The sequence below is a fragment of the Terrapene carolina genome, unplaced genomic scaffold, assembly GCF_002925995.2.
Source record: "Terrapene carolina triunguis isolate 2854851 unplaced genomic scaffold, T_m_triunguis-2.0 Scaffold22, whole genome shotgun sequence".
Classification (NCBI taxonomy): domain Eukaryota; kingdom Metazoa; phylum Chordata; order Testudines; family Emydidae; genus Terrapene; species Terrapene triunguis.
In genome coordinates, this window is record NW_020664373.1 from 5,219,557 (window position 1) to 5,242,183 (window position 22,627).

General features: G+C 41.5%; 1 protein-coding gene across 1 annotated transcript in view; it reads right to left on the reverse strand.

The window, feature by feature from the left end:
* Positions 1-16,956, reverse strand: part of LOC112117174 (G-protein coupled receptor 143) — a 38,459-nt gene extending 21,503 nt beyond the window's left edge. Inside the window, exons 1-5 of the mRNA XM_024215072.2 lie at positions 16,713-16,956; positions 14,981-15,090; positions 8,571-8,665; positions 5,785-5,877; positions 3,372-3,481 (exon numbers count right to left, since the gene is read on the reverse strand). Coding sequence (XP_024070840.2) covers positions 3,372-3,481; positions 5,785-5,877; positions 8,571-8,665; positions 14,981-15,090; positions 16,713-16,956 — 652 coding nt within the window. The remainder of the gene's footprint in view (positions 1-3,371; positions 3,482-5,784; positions 5,878-8,570; positions 8,666-14,980; positions 15,091-16,712) is intronic.
* Between the last annotated feature and the right edge of the window lie 5,671 nt (positions 16,957-22,627).

The window sequence follows — 22,627 nt, forward strand, 5'->3', positions numbered from 1 at the left end:
GCAGCAGGATTTGTAAAGAACAAATCATGCCAAACCAACCTAATTTCCTTTTTTGATGGGTTTACTGGCCAAGTGGATAAGGGGGGAAGCACCAGACACAATAGATCTTGACTTTAGTAAGGCTTTTGATGCAGTCCCATGTGACATTCTCATAAGCAAACTAGTTGAAAGACTATACTCAAACAGTAGCTATCAGTGGTTTGCTGTCAAACCGGTAGGGTGTATCTAGGTGGGTCTTTCTGGGGTCAGACCTTGTTCCAGTTCTACTCAATATTTTCACTAATGACTTGGATAATGGAGTGGAGAATATGCTTATAAAATGTGCAGATGACACCAAGCTGGGAGGGGTTGTGAGCACTTGGAGGACAGGATTAGAATTAAAAATGACCTTTAGAAATTGGAGAATTGGTCTGAATTCAACAAGATGAAATTCAGTAAAGACAGTGCAAAGTACTTCACTTAGGAAGAAAATAATCAAATGAACAGCTACAAAATGGGGAATAACTGGCTAGATGGTAACAGGATCTGGGGGTTATAGTGGATCACAAATTGATGGAATCAACAATGGGATGCAGTTGCAAAAAAGGCTAATGGGGTCTATCCTGGGGTCTATTAACAGGAGTGTTGTATGTAAGACACAGGAGGTACTTGTTCCACTCTGCTTGGCACTAGTGAGGACCCAGCTATTAGTATTGTGTCCAATTCTGGGCACCGCCCTTTAGAAAAGATATGGACAAATTGGAGAGAGTCCAGAGGAGAGCAATAAAAATGATAAAAGGTTTAAAAATCCTAACCTGTGAGGAAAGGTTAAAAAAACCTGGGTATGTTTAGTCTTGAAAGTCGGCGGTGGGATCTTTATAATAGCTTTCAAGTCTGTTAAGCGCTGTTTTAAAGAGAATAATTGTTCTCCATGTCCAATGAAAGTAAGTGGACAAGGCAATGGGCTTAATCTGCAGCAAGATTAGATATCAGGGGAAAATTTTCTAACTAAAAGGCTAGTTAAGCTCTGATATAGGCTTACAAGGGAGGTTGTGGAATCCCCATCAATGGAGGTTTTTAAATAAATAAGTTGGGCAAACACCTGCCAGGGATGGTCTAGCTTTACTTGGTCCTACCTCAGCGCAGGACTTGATGACTTCAAGGTCTCTTCCAGCCCTACATTTCTATGATTCTATGCAGGATAGTTTAGAAGATGGAGGGAACCTCATTAAATAATCTCCTTTATCCATTTAACAATTAAAGAAAACAGTGTCATCCAAAAGTGGGTGGTGACATCAGAACTTGCCACTGGCTTTCTATCAACCCCATCTAAAATGGGAAGTAACAGGAGGGGTCATAACTGTTTTACCTTTTAAAAACGTAAAATGAAACAAGTGTTTCGATAGTGTGTTTAACTATGCAATTGTTATGCCTTTGTTTTCTGAGTTCTGCACCTATAAGTCACTTAGGACTGCCTCTGCAGAGATGGGCAGCTAGGTTGTGTGCAATACAGACATTCATAGGGGACGCAGGCACACTTTGCGCTCTCTCATGAAGACTTTAGTCTTGTTTGTTGCTTTTGATTGATGTAAAATAGGGAGACTGAAAGGATATGGCTGCTCTTGTCATCAATATTGGTTCACTTTACAGCATGGAAGCTAGGGTGCAGCCTGAAGTAACCCTTATTCACTGAAGAGAAGATAAAGAAGTGTAGCCTCTATATACCTATAGGACTGCAGGTACCAAGGCAACATCAGAAGAGCCTTCCTTATTGGCCCTTGATAATGTGCTTCATCACCTTGATCAACATGTAGCTGCTCCTGGATGCCCAGGTAGCTGCAGTTGCCAAGTCAGTCATCTGTGTTTGGAAAGGGGTTTGTCTTTTATTTGCTTATTATTAGAGAACAGTTTACATCTGTGTTCTGCTCTGACTACCAGCAGATTTCTGGGTAAAGTCTAAAGTCTTATAAAGGCTTTGGCTGTCAGGGAGAGAGAGAGAGAGAGAGAGAGACTCCTTTTCTTCTCATATGGTACCATGGCAGCTATGATCTACTAATAAGCTGAGATCCCCCTCCTCATCTAAATGGACTGTGTTCTTGATGAGGGCTCTTGGCTCCGACACAAACTTCCTACTGTGTATATATATATATATATATATATATATATATATATATATATACAGTAGGAACTTCCTACTGTATATGTATATATATCTTCCTACTGTATTTTTCACTCCCTGCATCTGATTAAATGAGTTTTAACCCACGAAAGCTTATGCCCAAATAAATTTGTTAGTCTCTAAGGTGCCACAAGTACTCCTTGTTGTTTAAACTTCCTACTGTGGTTCACCAGAACCCTGGTATGATGGATTTGGCGGAACAGTCTTTTTTTTCTGTGTGTACAGTGCTGGCACAATGAGGTCTTGGTTCTGGCTGGAGCCTCTAGGATATAAACAATACAAATTATTATTTTATTGTTATTAAAAACCTGTCTGTTTTCTCAGCCTTTTTCTTGGAAGTGGGGATTAAGGAATGAGGGAAAGAAGGGAAGATGGGACAGAGATTGCATTTGTAATGGGGTTGGGGGGGTTCAGGAGTTTTTTTTTTATATATTTTAGTATGTGTATATTTCAATGCAAACTTGTGGATTTATATTATGTAATACACTGAGCATTGGGTGGGTGTAATATTAAATACAAAGTCTGGGATTGTTTGGCTCCGAGGTTTTATTTCAGGCTCCTCTCTCGAATACATGTAGATGTGGTCATCAGGCCCCTGATGCAGTTGTGTACAAGCCCAATTTCAGGCCTTTGTTCCTAACATCAAAGTCATGAGTAACCAAATTCCAATCATATTTGACCACATGTAAAACTAATATCTGACTCCATGTGCAATTAATGAGAGGGCTGCAGAGAAGCCAATGGAGTCTGCATTTCATTACAATATCTCAGTGATTTAGACCTTGTCTACACTAGAGAATAATCCTGACTTCAACTCTCAGTGGCCAACGATAACTGCACCAGTTCAAGCCCCTAGCATGGACAGTTCAGTCTGCTATAAGTACCAGGGCAACTTTGCTAAATTTCGAGAAGATGCAATGCAGTTTTGTCCATCTACAATAGTGTTTTGAACCAGCACAGCTACGTTGATGGTGTTGTTGGCCACCACCGCTGTGGTGCTAAATCCCCCATGTAGACAGAGCCTTGCTTTTGGTACCTAGCTGTTATGCTAAAAAAATCCTGGTGCATTTCTTTCCCTTGACTAGTTGCATCTTTACATGGCTTTGTTCATAGGGGACTCCTCCACAGATCAGGATATACAGACATAGCTTTTACATTACTATTATTTTTTTACATCACATATACTAACTAATGTTGACATTTAGGAACTTACCTCCTGTTACCGTCCTTCTAAAGAGGATTGGATTGGCCACCAAAACTAGCAGAAGTGGGGCATAGGTAGTGATGTAATGAGGAATTGCATGCTGCAGGCCATTTTCACAACTGAGAAGAGACCATTAAAAGATTAATTCTTCTTCACACCTTGTAGTCTTGGCTATTCTACTTACATCACATTTAGCTAAAAATATGGAATGAAATAAACAGATCCAAAAATGTTGTGACACATTGATTCTGGCCAGCTCAAGTGAGTCACGAAGTAGACTATTGAAATACAGTTGAGTTTCAATGCTTCCTTCCAACAATTTGGGTGGAAGGAAAAAAAATGAAGCAAAGACAGGGTGGAAGAAGAAGGGATAATAGGATACAGAACTTCTTTGGCATGATCTTCTCCCTCTCTAGGAGCCTGTGGAAGCCTTAATCCCCCACTTTCCATGGCCATGTCAGGGAAGGGCTATGGGGCAAGTAAGCACCCATTTTATGTGGCATGTTTCTCTCTGGTCCTGGCAGAAACCCAAGCAGATGACTGAAGGGCCATATTGGTTATGTCTACACTGCAGCTGGGAGATGTGATTTTTTTCAGCACTGTGAACAGACTTGTGCTAGCCCTGCTTGAGATAGCATGCTAAAAATAGCAATGAGGGTGTGTGCCCCTACTGCAGTCTACACCGCTATTTTTAGCATGCTAGCTCATGTCTGTCTACCTATGCTGGGAATCATGCCTCCCCAGCTGCAGTGTAGACATACCCATTGACTCTGAGTTATGTGTATAAATTGTTTTATTTGGAACTTACCAAAGTTAAGTTATTCATAAGAACTTAAGAATGGCCCTACTGGGTCACACCAAAGATCCATCTAGCCCAGTATCCTGTCTTCTGACAGCGGCCAGTGCCAGGTGCCCCAGAGGGAATGAACAGAAAAGGTAATCATCAAGTGATACATCCCCTGTCGCCCATTCCCAGCTTCCGGCAAACAGAGGCTAGGGACACCATTCCTGCCCATCCTGGCTAATAGCCATTGGTGGACCTATCCTCCATGAATTTATCTAGTTCTTTTTTGAACCCTGTTATGGTCTTGGTCTTCACAACATCCTCTGGCAAGGAGTTCCACAGGTTGACTGTGCGTTGTCTGAAGAAATACTTCATTTGTTTTAAACCTGCTGCCTATTAATTTCATTTGGTGACCCCTAGTTCTTGTATTATGAGAAGAAGTAAACAACACTTCCTTATCTACTTTCTCTACAGCAGTCATGATTTTATAGACCTCAATCATATCCCCCCTGAGCCGTCTCTTTTCCAAGCTGAAAAGTTCCAGTCTTATTAATCTCTCCTCATACAGAAGCCGTTCCATATCCCAAATCATTTTTGTTGCCCTTTTCTGAACCTTTTCCAATTCTAATATATCTTTTTTGAGATGGGGCGACCATATCTGCACACAGTATTCAAGATGTGGGCATACCATGGATTTATATAGAGGCAACATGATATTTTCTATCCTATTACCTATCTCTTTCTTAATTATTCCCAGGATTCTGTTCGCTTTTTTGACTGCCACTGCACATTGAGTGGATGTTTTCAGAGAACTATCCACAATGACTCCAAGATCTCTTTCTTGAGTGGTAACAGCTAATTTAGACCCCATCATTTTATATTCAGTGATCAAACCATACACAAGTATAAGAACATCTTTGGGACTTCACTAGTTGTTGTTTTTTCAGTGGTTGGGACCCAAAGTAGGAGTAGATGGTCCTGGTGCATAATCAGTGATTGAAGGAAAAGTGAGTTTTGAGGAGGAATTTAAAAGAGGAAGGGATCACACAAGCAAAGGGAGGCTGTTTCAGGCATAGGGGTTAGCCTGATACTAAAGTGGAGAGTCATGAGTAGGAGAAGAGTAGGATGGACAGAGCATAGGGCATGAGAGAAATAGGATATGGTATTTTTAAGGCCATGCCTACTCTACCACTTATGACGGCAAAACTTATGTTGCTCAGGGGTGTGAAAAAAATGCACACACACCCCCAGCGACAAGTTTCCCTGGCATAAGTGGTAGTGTGCACAGGGCTATGTTGTCAGGAGAGTTTCTCCCACCAACATAGCTACCGCCGCTCACTGGGGGGTGGTTTAACTATGTTGATGGGAGACCTCTCTCCCGTTGGCATAGAGCAACTACACGCGAGCTCTTACAGCAGTGCAGTTGCATCGGTACAGCTGTGCCACTGTAAGGTCTCTAGTGTAGACATAGCTTAATTCACTCAGGGCCAAATTTGCTCTAACGTTCCTTACTGTAAATCCGGAGTAACTTCATTGACTCCAATATTCGGCATTTACACTCTTGTAATTGGGGTAAAAACTTGACCCTCCATCTCCAAAACTGACAAAGTCATTCAAGTAATCACAGAGCTTGCTTACCTAGCAACGGAAGGGTAGTAAAGCATGGCAATTCCCTCCACACACAGCAGGATTGCCAGGCCCCATGTCATCATGTGGTACAACACAATTGTACTGGAATGGAAATGGAAAAGCAGCTGTTAATGTCACCCATCATGTGCATTTGGAATTGCTTTAGAATTTGACATTGCAACCATTCAAAAGAATTGTACATATATGCAGGTAGAACAACATCCCACTGGCAGTACAGTAACTAGGAAAAGGTAAAGCGGTTTGGGAAAAATAAGAGCTGGGCTAAGTCAATGCAATTGTTCAGGTTGAGATAAGAGGCCCTGTCTCTGTCTCTTCCTGTCAACAGAGCTGTAAGTGACTCTTGCCCACACAAGCCTCTAGTAGTCCCCCCAGGCTCCCTCCCTTCCTGTGACCCATGGAGGTGGAGCTTGGGGTGGGAAAACTATAAGGAGAAGGAAGAAGGGCTCCCCAAACAGCTTGAACAGTCACATAAACTTCAGCCCTTTTGGGGATTTGGAAATCACAAACTTTAACAGTTATGATCACATTTTGCTTCATCTACATCAACAAGGGCCTGATCCAGACCCTGCTGAAGTCAATGGGAGTTTTTCTATTGACTTCAGTAGGCTGAGAGTCAGAACCAGAAAGTTTTGCGACTGATTTTGGTGGGAGCAGAATCAAGCCCATATTGCCTCAGGCTAGAGTGGTGTGACTTATGTATACATGTCTCTGAACACTTGAATCACTGCCCATAGGAAATAATATGAATGTCATTACAGCGCATAGCCTTGTCTGGCACAGGGAATTTAGATAACCTTGATGGAAATAATTAGGGTAAAATATGTGAAGAATTTTCATAATATACACTAGAAATCACGTAGTCTAGCTTGTTACTGCTTAACAGTTCCATAATTCCTGGGCATCAAAGCTTCACTATACATGTAAAATTCAAGTTTGTCCTATACAGGCCAGGGTTAATACTAGTTTAAATCGGGGACTTTTGTACTTGTTCTGGAGATGCACATAATAACATCTGCCAATTGCACTGTGTCTCCAATATCCGATTGCTCAATATTGTCTGGGTATAATATCACATAATTCTGTGCTCAGTACTGGCAAACTGAAGGTCTTTTTGTTCTTCTAACTCCAAAAACGGGCAGCCAATTTAGAAAAATCTTTATATTTTGTCTCTAGTATAACAGCATGGCCATTTTACTCAAAGAGTAGTTATCAATGGTTGGCTGTCAAACTGGGAGGGTGTTTCTACTAGGGTTCCTCCTGGCTCAGTATTGTTCAATATTTTCATTAATGAGTTGAATAATGGAATAGAAAGTATGCTTAAAAAATTTGCAGATGACACAAAGTTGGAGGGGTTGCAAGCACTTTGGAGACCTGGTTTAAAATTCAAAATGACCTTGACAAATTGGAGAATTGATCTGAATTCAACTAAATGAAATTCAATAAATACAAGTACAAAGTACTTCACTTAGGAAGGAAAAAATCAGATGCACCACTACAATATGGGGAATAACTGGCTAGGTTGTGTTTCTTCTGAAAAGGATCTGAGGATTATAGTGGACCACAAATTGAATACGAGTTGTGAATGTGATGCAGCTGCAAAAAGAGACTAATATGCTGGGGTGTATTAAAAGGAGTGTTGTATGTATAACACAGGAGATAATTGTTCTGCTGTATTCAGCACTGCTGAGGCACCAGCTGGAGTATTGTGTCCAATTCTGGGTACCACAATTTAGAAAGGATGTGGACAAATTGGAAAGAGTCCAGAGGAGAGCAACAAAAATGATAAAAAAAAAAAATTAGAAAACCTGACCAATGAGGAAAGGTTGAAAAAATTGGGCATGCTTACTCTTGAGAAAAGATGACTGAGGGGTGACCTGATATGTCTTCCAATATGTTTAGGGCTGCTATAAAGAGGATGGTGACCAACTGTTCTCATGTCCACTGAAGGTAGAAGAAGTAGTAGTAATGGGTTTAATCTGCAGCAAGGGAGATTTAGGTTTGGTATTAGGAAAATCTTTCTAACTATAAGGGTAGTTAAGCTCTGGAATAGGCTTCCAAAGGAGGTCATAATTGGAAGCGTTTGAAAACAAGTTGGACAAACGCCTGTCAGGGATGGTCTAGGTTTACTTGGTACTGCCAGAGCACAGGGGACTGGACTCGATGACTTCTTGAGGTCACTTCCAGCCCTACATTTCTATTATTCTATTAGTGCCAGAGAGTTTAGATACTCCAGTGATGGGCACTATAGAAGACATATAATACATAAGGTTATTTTTTTCTTTTCTTGAAAAAAATGTTCTATAAAATGAAAACATCAACAGGACACTAACAACAGCATTGAAAAGAAGATAAAACCTCAAATCCTGAAGCAAAAATTGTAGGTGTATTTCAACACTTTTTTTTTCAGAATAACATTTTATTGCTACAAGTTTCAATTCATGGTGTAGATTAGGGACTGGAGTGAAATCTTGGCTCCATTGGAATCAATGGGACTTATTCCATTGACTTCAATGGAGGTAGGATTTCACCCCAGATTTTCAAAGTTTAGGTGCATGCAACTGCATGCAAGTTTGTAATCAATAATGGAGCATATTCATGGCCCTTTAAGCACCTAGCATAGTATTAACGTGTTTGCATATGCACATCAGATGTTTGTGTATGCTTCATTTTTGTGCCTGAATACATGCATACAAACATGCGCACCTAATGTAGAAAGTAAAGCTGTAGATATTTAATTAGTTAAAATTAAAAATTAGTTAATTTCACTTTGGTACCTTAGCCCTGCTGATCTTCTAACCACCAAGTAGGAATCTACAGCATAGCAAAACAGCCACCAGAAGCCAGCACTGTACAAGAGCTGGATCCACATCTGCAGAAGGAAAAGATTACGTTGTGTCACAGCCGCTGACAAAGTCTCTAATGGTATGTCTACACTACCCACTGGATCGGCAGGCAGCGATCGATCCAGCGGGGGTCAATTTATTGCGTCTAGTCTAGACATGATAAATCGATCCTCGAGCACTCTCCAGTCGACTCCAGTACTCCACCGCCGCGAGAGGCGCAGGCGGAGTCAATGGGGGAGCGGCAGCAGTTGACTCACCGCAGTGAAGACACTGCAGTGAGTAGGTCTAAGTATGTCGACTTCAGCTATGTTATTCACGTAGCTGAAGTTGTGTAACTTAGATCGATTCCCCCCCCCCCCAGAGTAGACCAGGGCTAAGTGACCAGGACAAAATAAAACTCTCTGTTACTTCTAGCCCTGATGAGACCTCATTCAAGCATGTTTAATGGAATGTGTGTGGTTTTGTAACAGAGATCCATGAGGGGCCAAATCTTGCTCAGAATCACAGGAGTAATCCCACTGAAGCCAACTGGTCTATTCACATGAACAGGTTGAGCAGAATTTGGCCCCTTTTGATAAGCTTGCTTTACTCCTGCCCAGAAGAGATATTAACCTTGCTTAACCTTAACTCTGAATTTTACATGTGCATCCAAAAGTAAAACATTTTTGGCTACATTCATAAAGAGATTTATAGTGAGAATGTTTGAAATTACTGTATTTGCAAATTAGTGCCTCTCCTGTAGCTGAGGGCTTGTCTATACTTACAGTTAAATCAGCACTGCTGCGATTGATGCAGCGGTGTCAATTTAGCAGGTCTGGTGAAGGCAAGCTAAGCTGATAGCAGAGTGCTCTCCTGTCAATGTCTGTACTCCACCTCTCTGAGACGCAGAAGGTACGTCGGCGGGAGAACGTCTCCTATCAACACAGCGCAATGTAGTCACCACTGTAAGTTGACCTAAGTTATGTTGACTTCAGTTACATAACTTATATAACTGAAGTAGTGTAACTTAGGTCGATTGACAGCTTTAGTGTAGACCAGCCCTGAGACATGAGAGAAGGACTTATATCTCTTAATCATTGTAGCTATATTGTACCTTCATATTCTGTGAAGTGAATGTAAAAGGAAATTATTATGTGTAGTCAACAATCTCTGTTCCCAAGAGAAACAAACAAAAAAAAGAGATGGGTGGTAGTGAAATGTCCACACTTTAATTCTGATGTTTTTTTTTCAGTAATGACCCAAAGTGCTGTGCACAGGTTTAAGTCAAGCTACATTCCACTGTATTTGACAGTTGAGAATTCTCATTTTTTCTCATGAGTGTACATAAAGATATCTGACCTTTTCCTCTGTGTTTACAAATTCTAAAATTCTTTTCCTGATGAGCTGGTTCTTTACAGCATACTTTCCCCCGCTTTTTAATTAGTCTGAAACATGTTTACTATTCAATTTAATGTTCCTCTGAGCCCCTCTTTCATTTTGGCTCCATTTTCATCTGAATATCCTTTGCCATGGTTCCATAGTAGCATCTCTTTACCAGGCAGAGACCATGATGCTTGCTATTAAGCCAAACATCAGTGATGGCTACAAGTCTGAAAACAAATCCCTGGTACTCCCTCCTCCACAATCTGAAAATACTCCTTTTCCCCAGAGATGTTGATCCTTGGCCCAATCACTAAAGCCATCAATACACCTTCAGGCTCCAATAATTTCATCACTGGAATGCACTTTATTCATAGCATTCAGTGTATAACTTGAGCTTAGTTTTAAATTTTTTTTCTTTGTAAGATGTCCATTTGAAAAATAATATTTAAAAAATTCCATTTAAAAGAATCTGTGGGCTTGATTCACTCAAGATCTGCACTGGCTTCTTCCAGCTCATTAGGGAAGATGGAGCTAGTCAATGCTGCCTCAAACAGATTTGTGCTTCATCTGTCCAAGATGGGGTATTAGTAGGTGTTTGCTACTGACCACCAAATCACACTTGGGAAGAGACTGACTGGCTCCTTATGCACCTATCTATAATGTGTAGGGGGGAAAAGCGGTGTGATCCTGGGGGAATTCAATCAGAGTGACATATGTTGGAGGTTGATGCTACCAGAACTAAAACATCCTTGGGATTTCTAAATACTACAGATGGCAAAAAGTGTGGCATCCAACGTAGGAGAATTCTATTTTAGACCTCATTTTGACAGATACAGAAGAACTGATCACAGAAATAAAAATTAATGGTAACTTAGGTACAAGCCACGATGACTTGATCATCTTTATTATGTGCAAGCAGAATAAAGTCCAGACCAATTATATTTATAATAGGTGGTTTAAAAGGATCAATTTCACAAAGCAGAAAACTATTATGATCTAAATAAGCTGGGAGGAAGAATTTAATCAGGAAAAGATTAATAATAATTTGTAATTGTTTAAGAATGCCTTACTAGATGGCCAAAAAAACACAATCCCACAACTAAGGAAGAAGGCCATATTGGTTGAAAAACCGACCTGGTTTAGAAAGGAAGTGAAGGCAGCCATTTTATATATTAAAACAAATAGAAGAAAAGGGAAGTTGATAGTAATGAATACAAATCAGAAGTTAGGAATTGTAGAAAACTGATGATGGAATCAAAGGGACTCAAGAAGAAATCTATGGCCAGCAGAGTTAAGCACAAAAAGAAGAATTTTTTAAAATATATTAGGAACAAAAAAAATCCTAACAATGGTATTGGTCCATTACTAGATGGCAATGGTAGAAATATCAAGAATAATATAGAAAATGCAGAAGTGTTTAATACATATTTTTTCTGTATTTAAGGAACAAAGCAGATGTAGTCATCATCTTACAATACTCTTTCCATTCCACTTGTATCTCAAGAGGATGTTGAACAGCAGCTAGTAAAATTCGATATTTTTAAATCAGCAGGCCCAGATAACTAGCATCTAAGAGTTTGTAAAGAGTTGCCTGAGTAGCTAAGTGGAATGTAATGTTTATTTTAAATAAGTCTTGAAACCATGGGGAAGTTTCCATAGACTAGAAGAAAACCAATGTGCCAATTTTTAAGAAGAGTATACGAGATGACCTGGGTACTTATAGGCCGGTCAGTCCGACATCAATCCTGAGCAAGATAATGGGGCAGCTGATACTGGACTCAATTGATAAAGAATCAAAGGAGGGTAATATAATTCATGCAAATCAATGTGGATTTATGGAAAATAGATCCTGTCAAACTAATTTCATCTTCTTTTTTGATGAGATTACAAGTTTAGTTGATAAAGGTAATAGTGTTGATGTAATAAACTTAGACTCCTGTAAGGCATTTGTCTTGGTACCACACAACATTTGTTAAAGAACTACAAGATCAACATGGCACGCATTAAATGGATTAAAAACTAGCTAACTGATAGGTCTCAAAATGTATTTGAAAATGGGGAATCATTGACCACTGTGATTTGTTCTTGGCTCTATTCTATTTAATATTTTTATCAATGGCCTGGAAGAAAAATATAACATCATCACTGATAAAGTTTCCAGATGACACAAAAATTGGGGGAGTGGTAAATAATGACAATGACAGGTCACTGATTCAGAGAGATCTGGATTGTTTGGTAAGCTGGGCGCAAGCAAACTATATGTGTTTTAATACAGCTAATTATAAATGTATTAATCTAGGACCAAAAAAGTAGGCCATACTTACAGGATGGGGGACTCTATCCTGGGAAGCAGTGACTCTGAAAAAGATTTGGTCGGGGGAGGGTGGATAACTAGCTGAACATGAACTCCCAGTGTGGTGCTGTGGCTAAAAGGGTTAACATGATCCTTGGATGCATAAACAGGAGAATCTGTATTTGGCACTGGTGTGACCACTGCTGGAATCTGTGTCCAGTTACAGTGTCCGCAATTTAAGAAGAACGTTGATAAATTGGAGAGGGTTCAGAATGAGAACGATTAAAGGATTAGTGCCTTTAGTGCCCTGTTTTATAGTGATAGACTCAAGGAGTTCAATCTATTAAGCTTAACAAAAGAGAACATTAAAGGTATCTACATGGGAAATATATATTTGAAATGGGCTCTTCAATCTAGCAGAGAAAGTTAAACCACAATCTAATGGCTGGATTCAGGGGTGCCAGAAGAGGGGGGGCCAGGGAGCCATGGCCCTCCTACTTTCCACCTGTCCACTTTTTGCCATGGGCCCCACCCCAGCCTCTCCTCTTCCCCCCGAGGCCGAGGGTCCATGGCTCGCAGCCCGCTCTGGCTTCTGGCTTGGCCAGGGGCGGGGATTTGGACAGAAGGGGCAGGGTGAGGGCCCCTGGACCCCCCACTTTTGGAAAGGCTCCGCTGCCCCTGGCTGGAATCTGAAGATAGACAAATTCAGATTGGAGATTGTTAAAGATTTATGCTTAATGAGAGTAATTAACCATTGGCAAAAGTTACTAAGGGTTGTGTTAAATTCTCAATCCTTGGCAATTTTAAAATCAAGATTGATGGTGGTTCTTCTAAAAGATTTGCTCTACGGTGGTCCCTTCTGGCCCTGGAATCTATGGGGGAAAAAAGTCAGCAGGAAGTGGATACATCCTCGTTCTACTCATCCCCTGGGTAGTCTCTGCTGGCTGCCAAGTAGAAGTGCCAGTCCTGGTGGAAACCTCTGGGAGTGTGGCATTGTAAACACAATCTGTTCTTTCTTGGGGGTGTATCTACTTGGGAGTCAGTTTCCCCTGCTTGTATAGGGGGGTCTCCCAAGGCGATGAATCAAGGCCTATTTGGTTTAAGGCCAGAATGCATGGCATTTTGTTTTTTAAACAAAATCAAGAAAATACATTTTACATGACTATAAGTGGTTTCATGAATTCTAATGAGAATAAGGTGGGAGAAGGGAGTAGGAAGGGGGTTATTTGTCATTTTGTTTTCTGAAATGTAAACATTCCCTTGCGCTGTTGCAGACCCAAATATTGCAGTATTTTGCTAGTGCAAAAGAGCCAGAAAGTGAATCTTTGAACCAACCCTGATGCTGGCCAGTCATATTTCATCATCCATGCTGGGATCAAGACAAAAAATAAACAGCATCAATGGTAAAAACTTTGTTTAAAATATTCATTCAATGTTAACATAGTGAAATTACGATGTTTTCAGAATTGCACTTTACTGCTGCAAAATTTTTATCTTGGCAAGTTTTCTTTCTTTTTTTTTCTTTTTTGAAAAAAATCAGGCTTGGACTATGATACAAGTTTGTACACAGTGAACAAGGAATAATGTTTTTCCCTTGTTTTTTCTACTTGTACCTGGCAAGACTCAGAAGTGTGTGATGAGAAATAGAGAGGGATTAGAAAAGGTTGTAGGATGACTGATTTTTGGCTGTATGGTATGTATAGTTTAATGTTGAAATTGTCATTCAGATTTGTAGCAGTTGGTTACAGGTTTCTGTACAACACCATGATATTATGTCTTTTCAAACCTAATCAGATTTTTGTTTTAGTGTAGAAAAAGATCCTTTAGCAACATTTAGATTGTAATTATAGTATTGTACATGCTTGATCAGAAATTCCTTGGGTACCCAATATTCCCACTGGCTTTTCATAAGTCTTTGTTCTGTCCTATTTGTCATACTCCATATTACTGTAAAAACTGTGAATTGAAATGAATATTGGTCAGATATAGCATTTATATGCCATTTAAGTTTATACATCACCCCATATTTGAACCCCATTCAGTTAAAGTATGAATGACAGTGTAATAAACCCCTGCAAACAGTTTTGTCACTTTGAAATTCCTGAGATTTGCAAGCACGCCAGAATTATTCAGGCCAACCATATTTTTCATTTAGCAGAAGGGGTAAACTCCCTACCCGAGATTTCCTGTCTGATTTTCAGCATACAGTATGTAATTACAAAGTACCTCACTCAGAGACCCATTTACCTTTGTCCCATACAAACCCAGAGCTTGATTTTGTCCTAAGTCATTGTACATCTGAATTACCTTATTGACTTCACTGGGGCTTGTGGGTGGTTAGGATCTCTGAAAATCAAACCATTCATTTAGATGCCCAGATATGATTTAAGCACCTAGCTTTAAGCACCCACATGTGAAAATTTTGGCCTCAGCTTTCAGGAAATAGCTCGCACTCCTCCCACTCTAAGCTGGTGCTGCATAGCAGGGCGTGCCAATGCTTGTACCTCGTGAGCAATTAATACATGTCTCTTGTTTTTTCGCTTGTAGGGCTTGGGAGAGGCAGAAACCCATTATACTTATAGATCTGAATGATAGTTCAATTTTCTTTAGATCAGGAAGAGTTTGTCATTCAGGCTTCCTTTATCAAATTAGTGTCCCTAGCAAGGAAAAAAAGTTTTGTACTTACTGCACTTCCCACACAGAAGGCAGAAGGCCACACATCAGTTCCATTCACCACAGAGATGTTTGCTATGAAGTCTGGGAAGCCTATCCATACAGTTGATCTGAAGATTATACCTAATGGGAAAGTTCATTAGTGTTCTGAATGTGTTAATATGTTTTGAGTCACATACTTGCACAGTTAGCCTGGTTTTTACATGTGAACAAAGCAAGGACTGTGCTTGAATTGAGCACAAGACAACTCAATTATTTAAATTTCACCATAATCTATCAGTGAATGCTGCACCCAAGTTTAAAGTTGCTGTAGTCTAAAATGTTCTGTTCTATTTTAAAAAAACGTCATTTCATTAACACTGACACACATTTCTCTAAAATGAACTAGATAGCATCTTACAGGCTGTCATCAAATGAAAGTAATCTCATAATTAAAGCATTTTCTTTTTACTTCTTTTCTCTGTTATATTTGCATATATCAATCTTCTTACATTCATTTCTCTTTAACTCTTTACATTTTAGTATTAAAGGTACCTTAATCTATTCTCATTTTTGCAAACAACTCTTTTCCTCTTTTCCAAATGAATGAAACAAATAACACTTCTCAATACTGCTTTAAAAGACATCACAGCTTGCAATCAGTGAAGATGTCTATTCTTATTATAATGTGATAGCACTACCCATGATGCTTTATATACCATTTAACGGGAATTGATCCCTGCCCAGGAAAGATTACAAAGGGTCTCAGACAAAGATGATACAAGACAAATTGGTTCTGATTTGTCCATATAATTAAAACAGAAAAACCTCTGTCACATTTTTGACCTCATCAAATTAAAGGGCTGTCTATCCAGATTCTTATATAGGTGCTCTTTACTGTATCATCTGAGCAAATCTCAAAGGTAGAGAACAATACCTATAGGTGTCTCTCCCTTCATCCCAGCCACAGGACTTCAGATTATATTATTTATTATTATTTTATTTATTTATTTATATTATTTAGTTCATCATTTTATATAAAATGTGAGAGTAACGATATTATTGCAGCAAAGCCTGGATGAAGAGGAAGTTCTGCATTTAGCTCTGAACATGGTGCAATTAGTGTTAATTTATACTTTGGCAGCACGTTTCATAGTGTGGCAGATTAGAATTAGACACCACTTTAGTTTTGACACATGGGTGTTCATGCATATTGCCTAATTCTTCCACTTCCTCAGCCTGCTCTCTCCTTGTGACCAGGCAGGGCATTGGATGAGGAAGGTTCTTATAGATTTCAATACCCTATCTATAGCACAATCTAAAGCAGCACTCTTGGGTTTGTTGCTCATGCGATTTGCCCAGTTGAGTAGCTGGCATTTTCATAATGCTACAGCCTTTGTTTGGAGTGTTTAAGGATCAGAAGAATGTTTTTAAAAGTTAGTCTTTACGGACAATTAAGTTTTGGATCTGTCAGCCATTGAAAAAACTTCCAACATCTGTCTGCTTGGATTTTGTTAGTTTTAGGTGCAGATTTTGAAGAGGGCTTGACTTTAAATTTGAACTGTTAAACCTAACATTCAAAAAAATCTCTCTTCCATCAAGACCCATTATTTCCTAGCATCCCTTAACCCAAATCTACCAGCAAAACAGAAACAATATTCTTCCATCCCAGAGCTCTTTAGGCTGCTAAGTGGATCCATTTAGCCATACTGCCTCCAGGCAGAGGGAATCCACTCTAGGGCAAGGCACAACAAGCTGGTCCTTACCTAGGCCACCAAGGATGTCACAAACGGAGATGAGGAGAAGAATGGTGGTGGAGGAGGAAGCTTTTGGCATCTTCCGGGGACTCTGTCCCTGCTTGGGAAGGAGCTGCAGGATGCTGAGCAGCAGACTGACTGAGGCACTGCCAATGCAAACTCCACAGAAAACCTCAGGCTGGAAAGTCAGCACCAGTTGCGTGGCTGCATCCCGGTTGGGACAGCAGTAGGTCTCTAGCCTGGGAGAAGCCATGGGAGGTCTGGTTGGTGGTAGAAGAGAAGGAGCAGAAAAAATTGCTGTTGCTTCTACAAGGGAGATTTAGCTTTTACTTGATCCTTCCCATTAGCCTTCAGTGGTGAGAATCACGCGACTGATGGATCATGTGCTGCTGCTAGTGCTAAATCCCCTGAAGCTGCCTCTCTCAGCCTCTCCCTTGAAAGGAGATCAGATCAGAACAATACCATTGCAGTGTAATCTGAAACATACCTCTTCCCTGCTCTGAGCCATTGGCAACAGTTCACTCAAATATTTCTGCTTGTACAGTATGTGATGAGGGAGGACTAAGCCCTTCAGAGCACTGAAGATGGTGTAAAATGAATGAGGATAGAGGCCCCAAGGTAGGAGCATTAGATTTTAACTCTCATTTTAGCCCCATCCCACACATCGTACTTTAATTATTGTAAATTAACTTGAGCTCTGGGTCCAAACCCAAGCACTCCCAGACTTTTGGAAGAGGAGGAGGTAGTCTACATCCACACCCAACTCCTGAGATCCACCTCTCTTGTTAAAATCAGAAATGCTAACTCATAGAATCAGGGAGGTAAAAATAAGGCTAAAGCTATTATTCTTATCTCATTTAAACTGTAAACCGGGAAGTTTTAACATATATGAAACAGTATATATGCTGTGGGCTGATCCAGCAGTGAAAAAATTGTGGGCTATGGATTTCTCATGAGCAGTTTTTTTATTTTTGCAAGGATTTGATGTGCCAGCTTCAGAATTTGAGTGGTATTGTTTGGTTTGACTTGCATAGATTACATAGTACAATTATGTTCCTTCATTATATGATTATTGATTCATGTTCTTATGCAAATACTCATGTTTATGAATTCAGAATTAGCTTTCCCTGAATATTTGCTTAAAATTCCCCGTGTCAACCTACATTCTTGCTGCTAACACTGTTTGTTAGAACATATGTAAAATGTAAACACAGAAGCACTACAAACACACCTGAAGTGACTTGGATTTTTAATGGTATGAATAATTGTGGAGTTTTTTTCCAGGATGGATGCCTTAATTTTTCATGAAATTGATATCCTTCATCTACATTCAAAAATTCTGATTAACTTTAGTGGGAGTGTTGTGTATGCAAAAAATACAGGATAAACTTGCATGTTTAACACCATGTTAAGGAAAACAATTACCAGTCCTGTGCTGAATGACAAGGCGTAGCGACTTCATGGTTGTTACTACCATGGGCAGCATGTAATGGAGGCAGGGGGAGGGTAAGCCACCCCAAACCTCATGCCGCTGGGTGGAGCAGTGGCTGATTTGAGGCCCACGGAAAAATCTCCCCCTGCCACGGTCCTGGGACTGGAGGAGCTGTCCAGTGGGCAGGGTCTCGGGCGGGGAAGAGGTGGCATGGGGGCAGAATGGGAGCAGGGCCGCAGGGGAAGGGGCAAAATGGGGTGGGGTCATGGGCGGAAGGGGCATAACGGGGGAGGGTCTCTGAACTCCAGCCAAGCTCTCAGCTCCCACCCCAAGCTCTCACCGCACCCGGCCAGGGCCACGGGGTGGCTGAGAGCAGTGAGTAGGGGTGTGGTTTTGGCTGGAAGAGGCAGGGCCTCGGCCAGAAGAGATGGGGCAGGGGGCTAGCCTCTCCAAGAGGAAGCTTCACCCACTGCCCATGGTCACTTCCATACATACCATGGCTACTCCAAACTCACATGGTGGCAGCATGGTTATAATGCAGAAACCCCTACTCCAAAAACAGACACCTTCTAGTTAAGCTAAAGGAGAATCTTCATTATCTGTTGACAGTATGGGTCCCATGACCCACAGGTCCTGATTCCATCTAGCAGAGGGTAATGGTGCACATTGCCACTACCCTATTCACAGTAGTATGAAATGGTCACATATTTGGTTGGCAATATTTTAAAACCATAAAGTTATAAAACCAAATGAGTGTAACTCAGACACTGCTCCATACTTTCATCTCCAAATTAATATCTAGCAGCCAAATCCTGCAGTTCCCTAGTCAGCCAAAGCTTCCACTAAATTCAGCAAGTTTTGATGGAGCAAAGACTTCTGGATCTTCCCTAAAACTTCTGTGTCTTGTGCAATAGTAAATGTGGAGGCAAGTTGGAGAAATTAAAATGATAGTTAATTAAACTGCAAGAACAGAAGAGCTGGAATGTCTGTTAAACTAGAAACATTTTAAGAGCCGTTCTACAAAAACTTCATCCCAACCAAACTTTCAGAAAGGGTAAAAGACCAGCCTTCCATTGAAGTAAATGGAAAAACTAAAAGATTCCATTCAGGTGGATTCTCACTTAAACTAAGGCCAATTTACATTATACTAGCAATGTAAAGTGGCCTTACATTTAGTGTAAATATAATGTACTCCCAGTTTGAGTCTACTTTGCATTGTTCTGGAACTCTGAGAGCGTGAATGCAAATGAGAATCTGACTTTTTTTTTTTTTAAGTGATGCAAGTTCTGGCCCTAAATGACAAGCATCACATTACCAGGGTCGCTTGCTGGAGGATTCTCTGCAACTTGAAGTCTTTAAATCATGATTTGGGGACTTCAACAGCTGAGTCAAGGGAGAGAATTATTCCAGGAGTGGGTGGGTCAGCTTTTGTGGCCTGCATCATGCGGGAGGTCAGACTAGATGATCATAATGGTCCCTTCTGACCTTAAAGTCTATGAGTCTATGAGTCTACCAGAATGAATTCTCATTGACTGGTCATACATTACTCCTGGGGGAATTCTTTGCTACTGTGCGCATGCAGAATTCATGTCCCCCATAGATTTTTTTGCTTTCCCACAGAAAAAAAATGACTTTCTGATGGGGAAGCAAAGGGAAGCCTCAAGAGCGGTCATGCACCCCTCCCCAGCAGGGCCAGCACATCGATTCAGGCATCCAGAGCCAGCTGAGAGGTAAATCACTGCAGGGAGGAGGGTGCAGGACTGGGGATGTCCCAGTCAGTGGCTTCTATCCTGAGGTGGGCTCAGCTTCTCTTCCCCTGCAAGGAACATCCGGGGCCAGGTCAGACCCACCCCTAGAAATTTCCCCTGGCTGCAGGGAGCTCCACATCCCCCCTCTGCCATTGCTCTTCAGCCACAGGGGGAGGGGACACTGCACAAGGAACTGCTCCCTCATCTGCCCAACTCCCATGCATCTGAACGCCCCCATACCCACACTCCCTCACCGAGCCTCACCCACCCACCCACCCACACACACACACCTAGAATCCCTACCCAACCAAGCCTCACCCCCTCTATCTGGAACCCCTGCACCTGGATCACACCTGGACTCCTCCCCCGGACCGAGCCCAACACTCTCTGCATTCAGATCCCTACCAAGCCCCTACCCCCTGCACCCAGACCACCCTCCACTAAGACCCATCCTGCTGAGCTCCACCCCCTGCACCTGGACCACCCCAATGAGCCCCCCTGCTCCTGGACCCCCACCCCATTGAGCCCCAACCAGCTGCACCTGGACTCCCACCCCACCAAGCCCCACTCCCCTAGCATCCAGACCCCCCCACTGAGTTCCCCACACCCAGACCCCTCCCCCACTGCTGAGCCTCATCTCCCCAAACCCAGACCCCTCCTCCCCGCTGAGCCCCAACAACCTTCACCTCGACTCCCCTGCAGAGTCCTATTACCCCTGCACCCAGAACCCCCCAACAAGCCCCTGTGCATCCAGACCCCCCACTGAGCTGCCTGCACCCAGATTAACCCACACAAAACCCTCTCACTTGGATCCCCCAACACTAAGCCTTCCTGACCCCACACCTGGATCCGGGGGCCAGGACTGGGTGGGCATACATGTGAGACTCTGTCCCTCTTGCCTACTTGTTGCACCTGGCATGGAGGGGCAGGGCCACGGGGTGTTTCTGGGGCAGACCCGGCCCTTGCACTGTGTCAGGGTCAGGTGCAGCCTCACTGCCGAGTCTGTGTCTCGGGGAGGAGGGGGCTGCAGGGTGATCTCCCACCTCTGTGCAGCCAGTGGCCTGTGCTCCCCACTGCCATGCTGGAGCCTCCACATTTATTTATTGACAAATAAAACTTGCAGGATTTTGCAGAATTTTAAAATATTGTGTGCCGATTTTTTATTTTTTTTTATGCCAAAATCCCTCAGGAGTAGTACGTTAAAAGCATAACACTTTTGCCTAACAACTTCTCAGCATCAACGTTCACACTTTAACCATTTTGTGGATATCCTATACAGCAGAAAAATGAACAAGGAAAAACAGATCCATTATATTCCACTTCAAAATAGACAAGCATCTTTCCTGTCAGAACAGCAGCAGCAAAAGACAAACAGGAGAAATTATTCGGAGGAAAAGGAAATTTCAAAAGAAAGTCTATGTAATTCTTATGTGTCAATGTACTGACAACTTTCACAAGCAGGCATCTACAGTATATTCAAATCTAGCTTAGTCACTGTCGGAGAATAGCTACAATATACACTGCACATGTTCTGGGGAAAATGCACATCCTCTCCACAATTCAATTTCCACAACACTAGCCACATCAATTTTTACACAAGGTGTAACTATTTTTTTTTGAACACCAGGTAAAGGCCATTTACTTAACATACAATTCAAAGGGCTATCCTTAGAGGGTTTTACCAGAGACCCACCCATCTGCCTGCTGACACTCTAACAGAGAATTACACAGAGAACAGAGGGAATTATGGCCTAATAGGATCCTATTACAGGAATTTCTACTAATACTGACCGCTGCAGGGGATGGGACAGAAGGATCCCAATTCGACCTCAGAGTTTCATCGCACGCGATGGCTTCCACTCTGAGGAATTACGAATGAGAGGCTCAGTTCCGTCCACACACCTAACGCCCAAATGTATAAGACAGAAATTCATTAACCGGTTAACCAAAACAGAACCAGACCAGAACAAGATAGTGTCTCCTTATCCTATTAGGACTCACCTTATCGGAGCACGAACCCCAGGGGCTGCGGTGAAGCAGAGAAAAGGGGCAAAACACCCCGTTGGCGCAGTTCCCAGTTCGCCGCAGCCATCCGGAGTCCAATGTCCGAGCTAGGAGAGTCCCGGCGGAGTCTCCAGAAACTGTCACCGAAATATCGGGTCCACCTAGCTGAGAGCCAATAACAGCCAGACAGGGATAAGGAAGAGTTGCTTTATTCTGCAGAAGAAAGGAGAGCCTTGCACCTTGGTACAAAGACTCTGTCTTACACACATTTTATCATTCCAATTATTATCCTGGGGATTTGAAATCCCCATGCTTATAACACTGGTCTACAATTTTTGAGACGTCGTCTGCTTCAGAGATAAAATGTGCTATTTATTATGTATTTTGATGTGCTGAATTCAAATATGACAATTGAAACAACTGATTGGCTACTGTTTCTAAGATATTTAAGTTTTTAAATTTTATGTCTATGTATATTGTGTAGATAGTAGAGTTTTAATCATAAATTGTAAACCTAGGTCTTTTCATGTGTTTATGGTTGCTTTACATGATAATATTTCACCTGTCCTGTTTATGTAACACTTTCAAAATCAGCAAAAGGGTTATATAAATAAAATTTATTATGAAACAAAAGGCAAAAAACTATTATGTACATAGTTTAGTCCTATTCAGTGTCTACTCGGTGCTTCTTGGCTTGTCTCTTGTATTCATTAAATGGAGCATCTCTTGTCACTGTCCAG